At 42.3% G+C, this 21,432-nt stretch overlaps 1 protein-coding gene across 2 annotated transcripts in view; it reads right to left on the minus strand.

The window, feature by feature from the left end:
- Window positions 1–21,432, minus strand: part of LOC115162650 (MAM domain-containing glycosylphosphatidylinositol anchor protein 2-like) — a 230,038-nt gene that overhangs the window by 145,770 nt on the left and 62,836 nt on the right. Inside the window, exons 1-2 of one of the 2 annotated variants that reach the window (XM_029714140.1) lie at window positions 10,721–10,746; window positions 9,154–9,293 (exon numbers count right to left, since the gene is read on the minus strand). In XM_029714140.1, coding sequence (XP_029570000.1) covers window positions 9,154–9,293; window positions 10,721–10,736 — 156 coding nt within the window. In that variant the 5' untranslated portion in view covers window positions 10,737–10,746. Of the gene's footprint in view, window positions 1–9,153; window positions 9,294–10,720; window positions 10,747–21,432 lie in introns of those variants that run through there. The other variant, XM_029714139.1, reaches the window with a different exon arrangement.

Consider the following 21,432-nt stretch of genomic DNA (forward strand, 5'->3'; position numbering starts at 1 on the left):
ATGTCAAGAGTGATGGGGGAAAAAACTGGAGAACTTAACATTACAATGGGTAGGAATTCAAACATGTCTGCCTCTGTTGAATCAGAGGATATATTTATTATGAAGTCATGTGGCACAGCAAATTAATTGAATTATTATTTCACAAGCAAAGTGGACAAGTTGAGAAATGCAATGAGTACAACTGATGGCTCACTGTCATATACATTTATAAAAGATTGTATCATGAATGAGAGGCATTGCAAGTTTTAATTTCCCCAAGTAGAAAGAGAAGAGGTTGAATGGATGCAGCGGTCTCTTTCTGATAAGTTACCAGGTACAGCTAATCTTGACGGCAAATTACTTCGAGTTACAGCCAACGACCTGGCTGTCTGACCCTGCTGGGACACCTGTCGCCATCTAATCCTGCTAAAACATGATGAGCATAGTGTTGTGTACTGACTGCACCATGGCAGTGTTGCCTGTAGAGCTGTTTATACCTTGTCAGTAAGGAATTAACTAGGGAAACTGACAGATCAATAACATTACATTGCTATACTGACTAATAAAAACTGACATTGCGCTGTCAAAAAACAGTGGTTTCATCGTTTGAGTCGGGTCTAGTGTGATTGAGGCAGAAATAACAGCCAAAGTTAGTGAGCTAGCCAGCTCTGATGGTACATCAACTGGCGAAAACCAGCCAAGTTAATTCACTTCTGTTGAAACAGGATAAAAAGGCTACAAAATATTTACATACACAACAGCTGTTAGATACTGCTACCGGACAGATAGCTAGAGGCTAGATCTGAACTGGCTGTGGTAGCTACTAGCTACCTAGCTAGTTAATTCACGTCTGACAGAACTTCAGTCGAGAGAGACTGAAACATTAGTTAACATTACATGTCAGATATCAGTTACACTACTAGCTTAGCACTGTGAATTAATATAATTTATTCTGTTAAGTCAAACCGCAGTTACATCAGTCAAATAAAGACTAGCCAGTTTCTGCTCTGCTTGCTTTTACAGCTCGGAGAAAAAGCACAACACACAGACAACAGCTGCCTCTGTTCGCACACTCTGTGGTGTCTGCACGGTCCTAAATCTAGCCGGCTGAAAGCACTAAACAGCCTACCCGACCACTCTGAGGTGTGACATGGTCCTAAAACACAAAAATGCCGCTTTTTGTATCACGGTGCAATATTAAAACTGGGGGACGACGACAAAAATGCTATTTCAGAATGTGTGTGTGTGGGGGGGGGGGGAAGTCATGTACCCCCTGTCCCCAGTGAAAGTTTCCAGCATGCATACAGAGAAGAACATTATACGAGTATGGCCTTAGCGCAAATGACAGATGATTGGCTAGTGTGCTGTTAGACTTTAGTGCTGCTTTTGATATAATTTATTATGAACTGTTGCTAGTTAAACTGAAATATTATGCTTTTATGTCTGCCGCTCTATCCTGGAGGGAAAGCTACCTATCCAAGAGAAGGCAACAAGTGTTCTTTAATGGTAGCTTTTCGGACAGTAAAGATTTACACTGTGGTGTTCCTCAAGGCAGTTGCCTAGGCCCACTCTTCTACTTTATATTTGCTAATGACTTACCCTCAGTCAGCGATTACACAGTCGGTATGTACAGTGCATTCGGAAAGTATTCAGACCACTTGACTTTTTCCACATTTGTGACCGACCGTCTCGATTCAGTCTTATGTAGCAAAATTTGAAATTGTGTTTTTTTACATTGGATAAAAGTAGACTCAGAGCTAGAAAATTGTATATCATACACTACAGTTGAGGAACAATGGGAAAGTAATTATGCTTTGAAAGTTGATAAACTTGTAACCTCACTTTTGAGAAAATAGACCTTCAATGTTGTGGCACCTACTGGAGAGCTCTTCTTTGTCTACACCCATTCAGCATCGTTCACACCCTCTTAAGCTTTAGCTCCACCCATCTCTTTAAGGATTCACATGTGAGGCGATGTACTAAACAACCAAATATTTCAAGACTAAAGGCTGGCTTATACTACGTGTGTGTTCATGAATTTAATCTGGAGTGCCTGAGTGTGCTCTGGGTGTTTGTAAACTCAGAGCATTGTCAGATTGTCTGTTCGTAAATTCAGAGCATTTCACTCTCGGAGTGTTCAGAATGAACACAGGAAAAACTGGCCGATGGTGTAGGGTTGATCCGAGCATTCTGACCTAACAACAGCAGTCAAGCACCCAAGCTAACTGGCTAACGTTGGCTAGCTACTTCCAGGCAAAAATGAGAGAACAGCTCACTGACCAGTTTACTCGCCCTAGCAGAGCTGGTTAGGCTGTTTTTATGCTATCCAGAGCATTGGTGACTGCAACTGTGCTGCTGGCAACAATTTAATTACGCTTTTTTGCCAATGTTTACTGACACCGGTCATATTCAACGTGTGTTGAGTGTTGGTAAATTCGGCAGTTATTCTGCGCTCTGGCACACTCAGACAAGAGTGCTCAGAAATCGATGTAGATAGCTGGTAAATTCCCTCTGGCTATGTCTATCGACAGTTGTCGCAGTGACATCCTAAACATTCTATTGAAATAGTTACTTGCATAGTGGAGTCTTTTGTTTAGACATGTAGCTAGCTAGCTAAACAATTACCATAATCCCAACTCATAACGTTACTACCATGCATGAATCTGCAGGTAGCTAGCCACGCCAGGTTCAATGTTAGCTAGCTAACATTAGGCTATAACTAGCAATGCAAATGGCTCTGAGATACGAATAATATTACTCCACAGATCATACACATGACGTTAGCTAGCTAACAATACAATTTAGCTTGAAACAACTTTGACAAAATTATAAACGTGTAATATCTGAAAATGTAAATAGCTAGACTCTCTTACACGTATACATGGATGGACGCTTCTCCCTCTCTGTCACGGATGCCATGTTTGCCCTTAGTTTGAAGATGTAATCCGGAGACAGGTGTTTTATAAAACAACCTTCTGTGGGTTCTCTTTTCGACTCGGTCTGCATATTTGCAATCAAACGGCAGAATTTTCTCCATCTCCTTAGCTATAATACTCTAATTCCACTAATTTCAAAACTCGGTCCTCCAGAAAGTGGAGAGCAACACTTACGCAGTTCTACTACGTGATGTCTTTCAAGAAAGCTGCATTAGAAAGCATTACCTACACATACTGACCAGCTCATGATCTAGACAGAAGCATGCTACAATGCAGACCAATCTGCATGTCCAGCCCACTCATTATCTCAGCCAATCTTTGCCAGCGGGAAGGTTGCTGTATTTTTCCATGGCTAAACCAACTAGCCTTGTAATTTAACAATTTTAAACAGATTTACAAATGGCAAACAAGTTTATTATTAAGGCACATGAAAGTTCACATGTTCCAGAATGCATTTCTGCCAAAAATGCAATTCGATTTAAAAAAAAAGGTTTACGTTCAAATGGCTCTCCTCTGAAGTAGGGGCGTGCGACATACGCCTAGTTTCCTGAAACGAATCACATTTTGTTAAGTTACAGCCTTATTCTAAAATGTATTAAATTGTTTTTCCCCCCCATCAATCTACACACAGTGCCCCATAATGACAAAGCAATGTCTAAAAACCTATTTTTGAAATATCACATTTACATAAGTATTCAGACCCTTTACTCAGTACTTTGTTGAAGCACCTTTGTCAGCGATTACAGCCTTGAGTCTTCTTGGGTATTACACTACAAGCCTGGCACACCTGTATTTGGGGAGTTTCTCCCCTTCTTCTCTGCAGATCCGCTCAAGCTCTGTCAGGTTGGATGGGGAGGGTCGCTGCCCAGTCATTTTCAGGTCTCTCCAGAGATATTCGATTGGGTTCAAGTACGAGCTCTGACTGGGCCATTCAAGGACATTCAAACTTATCCCGAAGACAATCCTGCATTGTCTTGGCTGTGTGCTTAGGGTCATTGTCCTGTTGGAAGGTGAACCTTCTGGAGCAGGTTTTCATAAAAAATCTCTCTGTACTTCGCTCCATTCATCTATCCCTCGATCCTGACTAGTCTCCTAGTCCCTGCCACTGAAAAACATTCCCACAGCATGATGCTGCCACCACCATGCTTCACCGTAGAGATGGTGCCAGGTTTCCTCCAGACGTGACGCTTGGCATTCAGGCCAAAGAGTTGAATCTTGGTTTCATCAGACCAGACAATCTTGTTTCTCATGATCTGAGAGTCCTTAAGTGCCTTTTGGGCAAAGTTCAAGCGGGCTGTCATGTGCCATTTACTGAGGGATGGCTTCCATCCATTTCCAAGATGGCGCTGCAGTAGGACGTGTGTATCCGTCTCTGTCTTTTGTATTTTCCTGTGTAAATAGCCTGTCTTTTTCGTATACATCTTAATCTCACTTTCTATCTACGAACTAAATATACTTTCCTGCAACCCGCCTCACCCTATGTGGTACAGATCTGCTATTTTTATTCTTTATAACTGGAACTTCCATCAGGAGCTAGCAAGCAAACTAGCTACTAGTCTTTGTTAGACACGGCTAGCGGTCCTCGCCTTTTTTCCCCGTCATCAGTCACCTGCCAGTCTGCACAGCGCAAAATCAACCCAGCATATCGGACTGGTTCTCTCTACTATATCACCGGATTCCTGCCGCTCTGGATCATTACACCGGATCGTTACTCCGGATCATCGCAGCTAGCTAGCTGCAAACGAGTGGCTACTGTTAGCTAACGCCTCTGTCCCGAAGCAAGCACCAGCTAGCCTCGAGCTAGGCCCATATACCAGCTAATTCTATACAATACCTCCATTGCCAATTAGCCTGGACCCTTTATTGTCGACATTGTGATACAGTGAATTATAAGTGAAATAATCTGTCTGTAAACAATTGTTGGAAACATTACTTGTGTCACGCACAAAGTAGATGTCCTAACCGACTTGCCAAAACTATAGTTTGTTAACAAGAAATTTGTGGAGTGGTTGAAAAACGAGTTTTAATGACTCCAACCTAACCTAAGTGTATGTAAACTTCCGACTTCAACTGAAGCTACCTCAACGACCTTGTATCCATGCATATTGACTTGGTACTGGTACTCTCTGTATATACAGTAGCAATGTTACTTTTACTCATTATTGCTTTTCATATTCACTGTGTATTTATTCCTCATGTCACATTCTTTTTGTATTTTATTAAATCTATATTTTAACTGCATTGTTGAAAAAGGACCTGTAAGTCCTGTAAGTCCTTGTATTTCACTGTTAGTCTACACCTGTTGTTCACGATGCATGTGACAAATACACATTATATTTGAAAGAGAGAAATGTGAATGTGTGTGTAAAAGAACACATGCGCAGAACGTGATTTGGATGCTTAGATTTGAGAAAGGAGTTTCCAGGGGGGCGGGACGGGGCAGAAAACTCTTTATTCGTTACTTCGTTACCTAAAACATTTTAGAAAAAAGGCTCAGTGCCCTTATCCTCGCAAGGTAAAGTATTGATAGGTATTGAAAACAGGGGGCTCAATAATTTTGACCCCTACCTTTTTGAGAGAAAAAAATATTACTTGATAAACAAAATCTCTTCTGTATTGGTATAAAATTATTTCCCAATTTTTTGGAGCATACAATGTAGCTCAGTATTTGAAATATTTATTTTATCCAGTTATTTTTGGTCATCTTTATCAAGGGCGTCAATAGTTTCGGACCCCACTGTATATGCTTGCTGTGACCTTCAACTAAACTTGCCGATGGATGGGTTTCCTGTGGAACAAGTTAAAAAGACCAAACAACTTGGCATCACTTTGAACACAACGCTATACTCATCTGAACATATACAGTAGGGGAAAAAAGTATTTGATCCCCTGCTGATTTTGGACGTTTGCCCACTTACAAAGAAATGATCAGTCTATAATTTTAATGGTAGGTTTATATGAACAGTGAGAGACAGAATAACAACAAAAAAATCCAGAAAAACGCATGTCAAAAATGTTATAAAATGATTTCCATTTTAATGAGGGAAATAAGTATTTGACCACTCTGCAAAACATGACTTAGTACTTGGTGGCAAAACCCTTGTTGGCAATCACAGAGGTCAGATGTTTCTTGTAGTTAGCCACCAGGTTTGCACACATCTCAGGAGGGATTTTGTCCCACTCCTCTTTGCAGATCTTCTCCAAGTCATTAAGGTTTTGAGGCTGACGTTTGGCAACTCGAACCTTCAGCTCCCTCCACAGATTTTCTATGGGATTAAGGTCTGGAGACTGGCTAGGCCACTCCAGGACCTTAATGTGCTTCTTCTTGAGTTACTCCTTTGTTGCCTTGGCCGTGTGTTTTGGGTCATTGTCATGCTGGAATACCCATCCACGACCCATTTTCAATGCCCTGGCTGAGGGAACGAGGTTCTCACCCAAGATTTGACAGTACATGGCCCTGTCAAATGATGCGGTGAAGTTGTCCTGCCCCCTTAGCAGAGAAACACCCCCAAAGCATAATGTTTCCACCTCCATGTTTGACGGTGGAGATGGTGTTCTTGGGGTCATAGGCAACATTCCTCCTCCTCCAAACACGGCGAGTTGAGTTGATGCCAAAGAGCTCCATTTTGGTCTCATCTGACCACAACACTTTCACCCAGTTGTCCTCTGAATCATTCAGATGTTCATTGGCAAACTTCAGACGGGCATGTATATGTATTCTTGAGCAGGGGGACCTTGCGGGCACTGCAGGATTTCAGTCCTTCACGGCGTAGTGTGTTACCAATTGTTTTCTTGGTGACAATGGTCCCAGCTGCCTTGAGATCATTGACAAGATCCTCCCGTGTAGTTCTGGGCTGATTCCTCACCGTTCTCATGATCATTGCAACCCCACGAGGTGAGATCTTGCATGGAGCCCCAGGCCGAGGGATATTGACGGATCTTTTGTGTTTCTTCCATTTGCGAATAATCGCACCAAATGTTGTCACCTTCTCACCAAGCTGCTTGGCGATGGTCTTGTAGCCCATTCCAGCCTTGTGTAGGTCTACAATCTTGTCCCTGACATCCTTGGAGAGCTCTTTGGTCTTGGCCATGGTGGAGAGTTTGGAATCTGATTGATTGATTGCTTCTGTGGACATGTGTCTTTTTTTACAGGTAACAAGCTGTGGTTAGGAGCATTCCTTAAGAGTGTGCTCCTAATCTCAGCTCGTTACCTGTATAAAAGACACCTGGGAGCCAGAAATCTTTCTGATTGAGAGGGGGTCAAATACTTATTTCCCTCATTAAAATGCAAATCAATTTATAACATTTTTGACATGAGTTTTTCTGGATATTTTTGTTGTTATTCTGTCTCTCACTGTTCAAATAAACCTACCATTAAAATTATAGACTGATCCTTTCTTTATCAGTGGGCAAACATACAAAATCAGCAGGGGATCAAATACTTTTTTCCCCCACTGTAGATAACATTGTAATTAAAATGGGTATGGGCATTGCTATAACAAGAAAATGTTCTGAGTATGTAACATCCAGCACTCTGAATCAGTTGATCCAAGCTTTGGTTCAATCACACCTAGAGTACTGTCTAGTGTCCAATCTTATGGTCATCTGCAGCAAAAACTTGCTCAAAACAGGGATGCCAGATTAGCTCTTCATTACTCCATCGGTATGGATGTCAACAGAATGCACCAGCATCTCTCATGGCTTCCTGTTGAACACAAATTAGTATCCATATTTTTCTAGAAACCACTGTATTTGTCTGACCAATTCGTGTATATTAGCAATGAACATAATCACCAAAACAGACAGGCTAGTTTAGGACATCTGATAACCCCCAGACCAAGGACACATCTCCTCAAATCTATAGAGCCATCACGTAATGGAATTATTGCTAGGTATTACTGTACTGTTGGAGTTAGAAACACAAGTATTTGGCTGCACCTGCCATAACTTCTGCAAATATATGTATGCAACAAAACTTTGATGTGATTGTTTTTAACCAAATCACATTTCTCAGGCAAAAAATAAACCCACCTTCAAGAAAACAATAAAAGAACATCTAATGTGATCGACCATATGACTGGACAGATACTAATCCCACTGAATGTTAAATGCATTACCTGTCAGGTATTTTAATTGTCTGTAATATCTACTTGCTAAATGTTTGTAATGTCTTAACATAAATGTAATTATTTGTAATCAAATCAAATTGTATTTGTCAAATGCGCCGAATACAACAGGTGTAGACCTTACTGTGAAATGCTTACTTACAAGCCCTTAACCAACAATGCAGTTCAAGAAAAAGAGTTAAGAAAGTATTTACTGAATAAGCTAAAGTAAAAAAATATATAAGTTTCAAACAATGGAAAAATACACACAAAATAGCACAGTTAGGAGCCCGTAAAACGGCAGCCATCCCCTCCGGCGTCATTGGTGTCTATCTTTTAAATTCTGTATTGGACCCCAGGAAGATTAGCTGATGTTATGGCATCAGCTAATGGGTATCCTAATTAAAATTCTAATTAAAATCCCACAATAAAACATTGCATCCCCCAACTCTACCATCCATTGTGTCAAATTAATGTATGCCTTTCCGATTCACTCACTCAAATATGTAGAGTAATAAAAGATTATCACACGGATTCACTAAGACTCTCCCCCCACGTCTTTTCCAGTTCTCGCTTGTTTTTAGTGTAAATGTTTGATTCCCTGAGGGGCTGGTACTGCAGTAGAGCACATCTGATGATTTCCCCTATGGCCATTTCCCCCAATGGGGAGCTCCTCTTCACTCGGTGTGATTGAACTCATTTGCACGTATAAAGACTTCGACAGAACAGCGTACCGCCAGAGTGCTTAACTGAGCCCCGCCGCTCCGGCAAAGGAAAGGTGGGTACAGAAAGGCAGTTAAGTGGAAGTCTAAAAAGTGGAGGCTTTACAGGAGCAGTAGAAATAGAAATGCTAGACCATGGCAACCTGACTGGTACAGTTGTGGGTACACTCAATATGGCCGCCTGTCCACTCATCACGGAACGTTCACTTAAATTAGTGTATGTTCTAGTAATTCTAATTCTATGCTCAGACCACAGCAATTTGACTGATACACTCAATATGGCCACTGTTCCACCCATCATAGAATGTCGACTTGAATGGTAATGTCCGTTATAGTCTTTCTAATTTGATGGCACAGACAACGCAGTACATAAGTCAATTGGGTATGGGGATAGTGCAGTGATGATCTCACCTGAGGTCGAGGGTGGCCTGAGACCAGACATGCTAGCTCTAGGGTCTCTCCCTCCCGGATGGTGTAGACGCGCTCGGTGTAGCGCTCCTCCTCGATGTTGCATGCGTGGCCAGAGTGGATTATTCGGACTGTAGGAGGTGCTGTGGAGAAAGAAAAGATCAAAGAACTTAACTTCAGGAGCATGTTCAATAGGGGTGTAACAGTACACGTATTCGTACCGAACTGTTCAGTACCGGGACCTCGGTTCGTTCCGCACTGTTAACCCAAATGAATACATAAAAAATATACAGTACCAGTCAAAAGTTTGGACACACCTACTCATTCAAGGGTTTTTCTTTATTTTTACTATTTTCTACATTGTAGAACAATAGTGAAGACATCAAAACTATGAAATAACACGTATGGAATCATGTAGTAACCAAAAAAGTATTAAACAAATCGAAATATATTTCAGATTTTAGATTCTTCAAAGTAGCCACCCTTTGCCTTGATGACAGCTTTACACACTCTTGGCATTCGCTCAACCAGCTTCATGAGGAATGCTTTTCCAACAGTCTTGAATGAGTTCCCACATATTCTGAGCACTTGTTGGTTGCTTTTCCTTCACTCTGCGGTCCAACTCATCCCAAACCATTTCAATTGGGTTGAGGTTGGGTGATTGTGGAGGCCAGGTCATCTGATGTAGCACTCCATCACTCTCCTTCTTGGTATAGATACAAAATAAAAACACTAGGCCTATAGGCTATGCCTACGCTGTGTTGTATGCCTCATGAGTAAATTGGAGCTGAAATGTATTTTCTTCAACTCCCCAATGAGCTCAGGAGAGGCGAAGGTTGAGTCATGCGTCCTGCAAAACATGACCCACCAAACCGCGCTTCATAACAGCCGTCCGCTTAACCCCTGTGCGGCCTCCGTCCCATTAGCATAACAAAATGTAATAATTTTTTTTTTCAATTTTTTTTCAAATTATATCGTTTTATAGATACACCTCTCCTGAATCGAACCACGTTGTCCGATTTCAAAAAGGCTTTACAGCAAAAGCAAAACATTAGATTATGTTAGAGGAGTATATCGTAAAAGTAGCCACATAGCCATTTTCCGACCAACCACATGCATCACAAATAACCAAAAAACAGCTAAATGCAGCACTAACCTTTTACAAACTTCATCAGATGACACACCTAGGACATCATGTTACACAATGCATGCATTCTTTTGTTCGATAAAGTTCATATTTATATATAAAAACAGCATTTTACATCGGCACGTAACGTTGACTAACTATTTTCCCTCAAATGCATCCGGTGAAACAGTGCTACAATTTACTAAATTACTATTCGAAAACATTTTTAAAATGTAATATTGTCATTCTAAGATTTATAGATGAATATCTCTTGAAAGCACCTGTAATGCCAGATTTAAAAATAACTTTACTGGGTAATCACACTTTGCGATAAAAGGGGATGCGATACTCAGAACAATAGGCTAGCAATAGCAATAGGCTAGCCATCTTGGAACAATCGCATATCAAATCTAGTCTTGTATACTATTGTCAATAATCCCTTACCTTTGATTATCTTCATCCTTAGGCACTTCCAGGAATCCCAGGTCCACAACAAATGTATTTTCGTTCGAAAAAGTTCATCCTTTATGTTCCATTAGCTTGTTGTTGTTAGCGCGTTCTGAAGGCTGAACCAAAAGTTCCGACGTGCGCGGGGCTACTCTTTCAACAAAGTGCATTTTTTTCTTATTTAGGTTCGTTCAAACATGTCAAACGTTGTATAACATAAATCTGTAGGGCCTTTTTCAACGAGAGCTCCAATAAGATTCGAGGGGGACGATTGCATTGTGTTTCAAAACGTTTCGAAAGGGGAGGGTAACCAGGGGCGCCGGCGTCATAATGGTGATGGCCCTCTCCGTGTGACCACGTTCCACAGCGTGTCATTGTGTCAGTTTTCACAGTAGGAGACTCAAATCACTTTGTAAAGACTGGGGACATCTAGTGGAAGCAATAGGAAGTGCTCAATGAACCATAGCTCACGGTGTGATTAATAGGCAACGAGATGAAGTTGAGTTCGCAATTCAGAATTCCACTTCCTGTTTCGATCTGTCTCGGGGTTTTGACTGCCATATGAGTTCTGTTATACTCACAGACACCATTCAAACAGTTTTAGAAACTTTAGGGTGTTTTCTATCCACAAGTATTAATTATATGCATATCCTAGCTTCTGAGTTTGAGTAGGAGGCCGTATAAAATGGGCACGATTTTTTTTCAAAAATCGCTGTAGCGCCCCCTATCCTAGGGGAACGCCGAGAGGTTAACCGTAAACCAGCCGCACCAATGTGTTGGAGGAAACACCATTCAACTGACAACAGCTTGCAGGTGCCTGGTCTGCCACAAGAGCGCGATGAGCCAAGTAAAGCCCCCCCGACCAAACCCTCCTGTAACCCGGACAACGCTGGGCAAATTTTGCGCCGCCCTATGGAACTCTCAGTCACGGCCGGTTGTGACACAGCCTGGGATCGAACCCGGGTCTGTAATGACGCCTCAAGCACTGTAATGCCGTGCCTTAGACCACTGCGCCACTTGGGAGGCCAGAATTTAGTGCAACTAACATTTAAAAAAATACTGAATATTATGGCAAATGTCCTTAAAATTTATAATTTATAGCTTAACTTAACAACTTTTGAGTTATTTTCACTTCATTTTTGAATGTCAATTACATTTTTTTTTTACAATTGTATTTTTGTTTTGCATTTTATTGAGTCCATTGAAACACCATTACGAGCAGATCATTCTTGAGTTCAAAAAATAAACAATACAAGGTACAAACTGCCAGCTACAGTGCCAGTGCAGCTTCAAGTTCATATACTGTATCTTGCAAGACTCTACAATGTCTTCTTCAATGAAAAGGTTTTTAACTAAATTAGGAATCTCCTCATTGTCTGATTCATTTTCAGTCAGAGAGAGTCAACATGTATAATAGCATACAATTTGCCACATCTTCAATTTAAGCCTACTAGAGAGCGTGTGCCCTCAGACCTGGAGGGAAGCTAAAGTCATTCCGCTACCCAAGAATAGTAGAGCCCCCTTTACTGGCTCAAATAGCTGACCAATCAGCCTGTTACCAACCCTTAGTTAACTTCTGCAAAAATTGTTTGACCAGATACAATTGTGTTTGATAGCATGCTTATAGGGAAGGACAGTCAACAAGAACAGCACTTACACAAATGACTGATGGTTGGCTGAGAAAAATGTATGATCAAATTATTGGGGGGGCTGTCTTGTTAGACTTCAGTGCAGCTTTTGACATTATTGATCATAGTCTGCTGCCTGAAAAACATGTGTGTTATGGCTTTACATCCCCTGCTATAATGTGGATAAAGAGTTACTTGTCTAACAGAGCACAGAGGATGTTCTTTAATGGAAGCCTCTCAAATATAATCCAGGTAGAATCAGGAATTCCCCAGGGTAGCTGTTTAGGCCCCTTGCTTTTTAACATTTTTACTAATGACATGCCACTGACTTTGAGTAAAGCCAGAGTGTCTATGTATGCGGATGACTCAACACTATACACGTCAGCTACTACAGCGACTGAAATGACTGCAACACTCAACAAAGAGCTGCAGTTAGTTTCAGAGCGGGTGGCAAGGAATAAGAGCCCTAAATATTTCTAAAACTAAAAGCATTGTATTTGGAACAAAACACTCACTAAACCTCAACTAAATCTTGTAATAAATAATGTGGAAATTGAGCAAGTTGAGATGACTAAACTGCTTGGAGTAACCCTAGATTGTTAACTGTCATGGTCAAAACATATTGATGGAACACTATTCCACATCAAGTAACTGACGCAAGCTGTAAAATTAGATTTAAAAAACCTTATGGAACAGCGGGGACTGTGAAGCAACACAAACATTGGCACAGACCAGAGGTGGGACCAAGTCATTGTGTCACAAGTAAGTCTCAAGTCTTAGCACTCAAGTCCCAAGTCAAGACAGGCGAGTCAAGTCTGAAGTCAAGTCTCAAGTCCTAAACTTTGAGTTTCGAGTCATAAACGAGTCATAATGTGCTCTTCACCAAATGTAATACCATTTCATATTTTTAACAAGAGTAATAGTTAGTATATTACATTTACGCAAATCACGAATGCTTTTAAAAATATATTTATTACTTTCCAAATAAACTTTATATTTCCAGGAAATACATGGGTAGCCATAAGAAAGACCTCCCCCAATAGCGATCGACTATCGAGGATCGCTATGGGGTGCAATCGGCGATGTAGGCTTGTACACAATCACCCAACCTTAACACACAAACACACAGTGTGTGTGGTTACAGTAGGCTAACATATGTCAATGGCTTCAGGAACAGCAGTAACGTCAGGCAGGATTTAGGCTACCAACTGCTTAGCCAGTTGTAGCTCAATCTTGGGTGCAATAATCACGTTCCCGGACTGACTGACTGTGTGGAGGCTCATTGATTTAACGTTACGTTAGCCAACATGCTACACTTGCAAAGTTATGAATGATATAGCTGTCGGCTATATTAGCCACGACTTACCGTTCTTTGCGCAGCTTCAAATGTCGAACAAGGTTTGAAGTTGCGCCTCCGTCTGTCATCTTTCCAAGGGCTCCATCTGAATTCACCTGCCGACGTTCCTCTGCACTGCCACGTGCAACTTTTTCTCAGCTGGCACAATTTGATTGGCTGCTGTCCGATTCAAACTGTAATCCGTTAAATGAAGAGTTGATGCGCTGCACACTTTTTTTAATAGCATAATTTTTTATATTTGGGCTTGGCGAGGGTATCAAGTCAGTTCGAGTCAAAAGGTTCAAGTCCAAGTTAAGTCACGAGTCATTGGTGTTGAAGTCAAAGTCGAGTTGTAAGTCATATTTGTGACTCGAGTCCAAGTCATGTGACTCGAGTCCACACCTCTGGCACAGACACACACACACACACACAATACATAGACATGGATTTAGTACTGTAGATATGTGGTAGTGGTGGAGTAGAGGCCTGAGGGCACACGGCGTGTTGTGAAATCTGTGAATGTAATGTTTTTAAAATTGTATAAACTGTCTTAACTTTGCTGGACCCCAGGAAGAGTGCCAAAGCAGCAGCTAATGGGGATCCATAATAAATACAAATACAAACATGGCACGACCGTCCTCCAGAAAGTAGTCCATCACAACTTTTTCCCACTGACCTTTGACGATAGCGCCTGATAAATTCAGGCGCTATCGTTGCTACTGCTCTCAATACCAATATTATTGAGAGCAGTAGCAACATATTTGCAGTTCTCCATTGCTAATGTTTTATCTTTCAAAAAAACTGCTGTAGAACTGTAGAAAGGATAATCTACGCATAACGAGCAGCTCATTTTATCAACACAAGATGCTACACCGCAGACCAATCAAACTAATCTCTCGGCATGTCCAGCCCACTCATTATCTCAGCCAATCATGGCTAGCGAAAAAGTTCCTGTCTTTTTCTTTGGCTAAACCAACTAGGCTCGTAATTTAACAACTTTATTCATATTTACAGATGGAATAAAAGTTTGTTATTAAGGCACATGAAAGTTCACATGTTCAAGAAGGAATTTGTCCCCCAAAAATATTTTTTACGTTCAAACGGCTCTTCTGTGAAGTCGTGACTTGCGACATACGCCTAGTTTCCTGAATCGGGTCACAAATAAGCAAAGTGAAATGACAGTCCATCATTACTTTAAGACATGAAGGCCAGTCAATGTGGAAAATTGAGACCTTTGAACGTTTCTTCAAAGTGCAGTAGCAAAAATAAATCAAGCGCTATGATGAAATTGGCTCTCATGAGGACCGCCACAGGAAAGAGTTCTCTCTGCTGCAGAGGATAAGTTCATTAGAGTTTCCAGCCTCAGAAATTGCAGCCATAATAGATGCTTCGCAGAGTTCAAGTGACAGACACATCTCAACATCAACTGTTCAGAGGACACTGAAGGAATCAGGCCTTCATGGTTGAATTGCTGCAGAGAAACCACTACTAAATGGACACCAATAAGAGGAAACTTGCTTGGGCCAAGAAACATGAGCAATGGACATTAGACCGGTGGAAATCTGTCCTTTGGTCTGATGAGTACAAATTTGAGATTTTTGGTTCCAACTGCCGTGTCTGTGTGATACGCAGAGTAGGTGAACGGATGATCTCCGCGTGAGAGGTTCCTCATGGTGAAGCATGGAGGAGGAGCTTGTGCATGGTCTGCTAGGCAATCACCCAACCTCAACTCAATTGAGATGGTTTGGGATGAGTTGGACCGCAGAGTAAAGAAAAAGCAGCCAACAAGTGCTCAGCATATGTGGGAACTCCTTCAAGCATTCCTCGTGAAGCTGGTTGAGAGAATGCCAAGAGTGTGCAAAGCTGTCATCAAGGCAAAGGGTGGCTACTTTGAAGAATCTCAAATGTAAAATATATTTTGATTTGTTTAACACTTTTTCGGTTACTACATGATTCCATGTGTTATTTCATAGTTTTGATGTCTTCACTATTGTTCTACATAGTAGAAAATAGTAAAAATAAAGAAAAACCCTTGAATGAGTAGGTGTGTCCAAACTTTTGACTGTTACTGTATACAAAAGTATGAGGACACCCCTTCAAATTAGATACACCCGTTGCTGACAGGTGTATAAAATTTTGCACACAGCCATGCAATCTCCAAAGGAAAACATGGGCAGTAGAATGGCCTTACTGAAGAGCTCAGTGACTTTCAACGTGGCACCGTCATAGGATGTCACCTTTCCAACAAGTCAGTTCGTAAAATGTCTGCCCTGCTAGAGCTGCACTGGTCAACTGTAAGTGCTGCTATTGTGAAGTGGAAACGTCTGGGAGCATCAACGGCTCAGCCGCGAAGTGGTAGGCCATACAAGCTCACAGAACGGGACGGCTGAGTTCTGAAGTGCATAACAATTGTCTGTCTTTGTTTGCAACACTCACTAATGAGTTCCAAACTGCCTCTGGAAGCAACATCAAGCCTAAAATCACAATGCACAATGCCAAGCGTTGTGGTGAAAAGCTCGCCGCCATTGGACTCTGGAGCAGTGGAAACGCGTTCTCTGGAGTGATGAATCACGCTTCACCATCTGGCAGTCCAACGAACAAATCTGGTTTAGCAGATGCCAGGAGAATGCTACCTGCCCCAATGCATAGTGCCAACTGTAAAGTTTGGTGGAGGAGGAATAATGGTCTGGGGCTGTTTTTCATGGTTTGGGGTAGGCCCCTTAGTTCCAGTGAAGGGAAATCTTAAAGCTACAGCATCCAATGACATTCTAGATGATTCTGTGCTTCCAACTTTGTGGCAACAGCTTGGGGAAGGCCCTTTCTTGTTTCAGCTTGACATTGCCCCTGTGCACAAAGCGAGATCCATACAGAAATTGTTTGTCGAGATTGGTGTGGAAGAACTTCACTGGCCTGCACAGAGCCCTGACCTAAACCCCATCGAACACCTTTGGGATGAATTGGAACACCGACTGTGAGCGAGGCCTAATCGCCCGACCTCACAGCTCTTGTGGCTGAATGGAAGCAAGTCCCCGCAGCAATGTTCCAACATCTAGTGGAAAGCCTTCTCAGAAGAATGGAGGCTGTTACAGCAGCAAAAGGGGGGACCAACTCCATATTATTGCTCATGATTTTGGAATGAGATGTTCGACAAGCAGGTGTTCACATACTTATGGTAATGTAGTGTATGCTTCTCCCCTGCAGGGATGTGTAAGGCTATACATCTAGTGGGGCTGCGGTGGTATAACACTGTGCTGTTCATTAGAGGGCATTGAGGGAGGCCATGCAGGCCCTCCTGGGAGTAAAGGTGCTCTTCTGGGAATATAGTGAGTAACTGCACTGCTCTGGTCAGCATGGTGGTTGCATGCGAGAGACAGCAGAAACAGGGACACACTAGACAGTTTTTGACAGCAGGGCTTGCAGGTCCAGGGCCAATTTAAAATTTACGTTAAACGGGGTTGATGGCACTATTGTTTTAATGAGACCACAAACCAGCTGACAAATCATCTCCGGAGGCAACAAGATGAGAAGGCAGCCACATTAATTTAATTTTAGAGGAAATGCAATTGCATGAATAATGAGGAAGATGGATGGCCCTGATCAGCCCTGTGTAGTGGAAAGGGGTCTAATAAGTCTAATTCAGTCTCAGCCTCTCACCCAAATCTCCTCTCCTGCCCTCCCCTTCTCAGTCAGTGTGTCTCAGCTGGCTGTGCTACAGATGCTAGGCCAGGGCAGGGTCAGGCCAGGCAGAGGTCCTGCCAGATTGAACACTGGCCCACCCAATTAGGATGGCTTAAAATATATTTTTTTTAATAAAAAATGAAATCAATTAATTTGATTTCCTCCCCCCGAAAGGGCGCTGGTTCGAATACCAGAGCCGACAAGGTGAGAAATCTGTCAATGTGCCCTTGAGCAAGGCACGTAACCCTAATTTGCTCCAGGGGTGCTACACTACTATGGTTGACCTTGTGAAACAACACATTTCACTGCATGTGACAATAAAAAACATTTATCAAATTGTTTTGACCCACTGCAAATCATTGCTGATGCAAACTAGCGCTAGCTAGTCACAAGTTAAGGTCAAAACAAAGTTCACTCATGTGCTTTTTCAAAAAGCCACAGATGGAGGATGAAGACAACACTTGCTCCACTACCTCCATCGGCCGAGCCCAATCTGTCACTGAGTCGTCTTCAGCCTATGAAAAGGTTAGCATGGATACTGCTTAGCTTCCACAGCGAAGCTAACTCACCATCACCAAGCCCTGCCTCGTCACAGTGAGCATGTAATCACAAGTACACCTGCGGGTTTGTCTGCAGTTGATGAACCACCCACACAACCAAAAATGTGAGTGTTCCCCACTACAGTGATCAATGGAAAATCGCTGTGTTTCTCATGGAAGTGGTATGGACAGTTTTGTTGGCTGGAATACAGTTTGACAAGGGACGCTGTTTTCTGTAAAATGTGTACACATTTGCCTGAGGCCACTATGGAAGGCTCATTTGTTAGAGATAGATAAAAGGATTGGAAGCTTCTTCACGAGACATACTTTAAGCACCATGCTAGCAAACCACACTCCTTTAAACTGGACAAATTTGAAGGTTACAGTGCAAGCCATCGCAATCAAAGCTGGGGAAATGTTTTAAATCAACTTAACCGCGAGTACATGGACTATTCATTTGTAGAGAAGAATCATGATCATGTCAAAGCGGTTCTGGGCATTGTTATGCTATGTGCTAAAGAGAACATAGTGGTGGAAAGACAATCACGGATTACAAAGGGAAAACCAGCCGTGTCGTGGACACCGATGTCTTGATCCCAGACAAGTTAAAAACACCTTCGCCCGCATTGAGGATAACACAGTGCCATCGATGCGGCCCGCTCCCGGCCCGTTCGCCGTTGCCGACGTAAGACATTTAAGCGTGTTAACCCTCGCAAGGCTGCCGGCCCAGACGGCATCGCTAGCCGTGTCCTCAGAGCATGTGCAGACCAGCTGGCTGGAGTGTTTACGGACATATTCACCTCTCTCCCTATCCCAGTCTGTTGTCCCCACTTACTTCAAGATGTACACCATTGTTTCTGTACCCAAGAAAGCAAAGGTAACTGAACTAAATGACTAATCGCCCCATAGCACTCACTTCTGTCATCATGAAGTGCTTTGAGAGGCTAGTTAAGGATCATATCACCTCTACCTTACCTGACACCCTAGACCCACTTCAATTTTCTTACCGCCCCAATAGATCCACAGACGATGCAATCGCCATTGCACTGCACACTGCTCTATCCCACCTGGACAAGAGGAATACATACCTATGTAAGAATGCTGTTCATTGACTATAGCTCAGCCTTCAACACCATAGTACCCTCCAAGCTCGGGGCCCTGGGTCTGAACCCCGCCCTGTGCAACTGGGTCCTGGACTTCCTGACGGGCCGCCCCAGGTGGTGAGGGTAGGAAACAACCACTCCACTTCACTGATCCTCAACACACGGGCCCCACAAGGGTGTGTGCTCAGCCCCCTCCTGTACTCCCTGTTCCCCCATGACTGCGTGGCCACACACACCTCCAACTCAAACATAGTAGGCCTGATTACCAACAATGACGAGACAGCCTACTGGGAGGAGGTGAGTGGCCCTGGCGGAGTGGTGCCAGGAAAATAACCTCTCCTTTAACGTCAACAAAAAGAAGGAGCTGATCGTGGACATGAGGAAAAAGCAGGGGGAGCACACCCCTAATCACATTGACGGGACCGCAGTAGAGAAGGTGGAAAGCTTAAAGTTCCACGGCGTACACATCAGTGACGATCTGAAATGGTCCACCCACACAGACAGTGTGGTGAAGAAGGCGCAACACTTTTACAGATGCACAATTGAGAGCATCCTGTCGGGCTGTATCACCGCCTGGAATGGCAACTGCTAAATATGTGTATGTGACCAATAGAATTTGATTTGATGATTTGATTTGTTAAATAATGCAATGTGATTGCACACATTTCAACTTAAATATGATGGGCAGTGTTGGCGTGGAGGTTATACACAGGTATACGCCACCCATTTTCTTTCAGTGGGCATTGCGTATTCTCACTTCTTAATCCCCAATGATGCATATCAAAGTAGTGTAGTGTAATTGCCATATCAATTATGTAGTACAATAGCGAAATCATGCAAGTAGCCTACACAAAAACAAATCACGTGAAATATTTGGCAATATGGGTTTGAAAAGTGTTAGTGTGAAACCATAGCATACTGTAGGCCTATACTATTCAGCACCACATGGGTAGGTAATGAATCACTGGCTGAGTCTGCGAAAGTCGGATCAAAGATTTCAGCACCGGACAGCTCCGCACTCCACTCTGTTCTCTGACTTCTGATATTCGCATTCACAACGAGAATTGTGCATTTATTCCCATGTCTCATGAGTTCTACAGTTTAGCCTAGTCTCTTTATTTTGCTTCTCAATAGAAGAGCTTTAGGGACAGGCTATAAATGAAGTAGCCTCACAGAAATCATGTGGCAAAGACTACAGCCTAGAAAAGTTATACAAGAATAGTAATATTAGGGTATAAATATGTGGAAACCATGGTGTAAGAAATTGAATGTAGCCTAGGCCTTTTTTTGTAACTCATAAATCTCCTTTAGCAAAACGCACAATACAGAGATGAATCAGCAGTGACTAGAATCCAAGCATTCAGCTCCTGTGAAGTGTAGAACCTCCTTGAGTATCCCGTTTTTTATGTAACGCACCGCCACAGAAATATGTTCCTTTTCTTACCGCCGTGTTTATCTGGCTCCTTCGCCTAACATACAGCCATAAGGGCTAGGCCTATCATTTAATTATTGATATCATGGTGAATGTATTTCACATTGCCATGATTGTGGGCCATTCAGAGTAGCCTAAATCGGTTTCTCATATACTTTTTCACACAGGATGCCTTTTATTCACCAGGCAGGCCATTTTGGATATACCCACTTCTCCATGCACCACTGATTGCTGGGTATTTATGTATTTTTGCTGGAAAATGTTGACCCAGTCAATTTCTGCCTACGCCTCTGCTGTGCTGTCAGTGTCACTCCTGCCCTGTTTCTCCGGTGATATTTCTTGGCATCTGACCCGGATGGTACCCTTCGAGTACACTGTACCCTTCAATCATTCATGTGTATGGTTTATTTGATCTAAACTAGGTAACTGAGGAACTGCCCATACTGTGATTCCACGGTCCATTTCATGTAGGCCTATAAAGTGTCCCCAGATAAATTGGACATGTGCCTACTTAAGTACTTAGTTACCTTTGAGTGCTGCAAGCAATGGCATGAAAAACCAATAAGATATATCAAAATATATATTTGGACAAATCAACTCTACAAGGGTGATAAATACATGTAAAAATAAATGTGTATGTACCATTGAGCTATAAAATAACACTTTAATGTATGTATGTAGTTAAATATTTTTTGGTTCTTATGTAGGCCTACCCTTTCATTTAAACATTTTGCGCTGAGAGAAGACGGGCGTATAGGTCAATGACCGTTGTTGTTTGATCCTACCGCCCCTTTCTCCTTTGTGCTGCATCAGTGCTACCACGGGCTAGTCATACACATTCACAGCATTGTTTAGTAGGTGGGCTATGCAAAAACAAACAGGTGGCCGATACAAGGTTCTGACAACTTTGTCTGGAGGAAAACTGAAGTTGTATGCAGAACCATTTCAATCATTTGTTTGTTTTATACAACTTTTCATAGTCTGGGTGGTTCG

The sequence above is a fragment of the Salmo trutta genome, chromosome 25, assembly GCF_901001165.1.
Source record: "Salmo trutta chromosome 25, fSalTru1.1, whole genome shotgun sequence".
In the NCBI taxonomy this organism is placed as follows: domain Eukaryota; kingdom Metazoa; phylum Chordata; class Actinopteri; order Salmoniformes; family Salmonidae; genus Salmo; species Salmo trutta.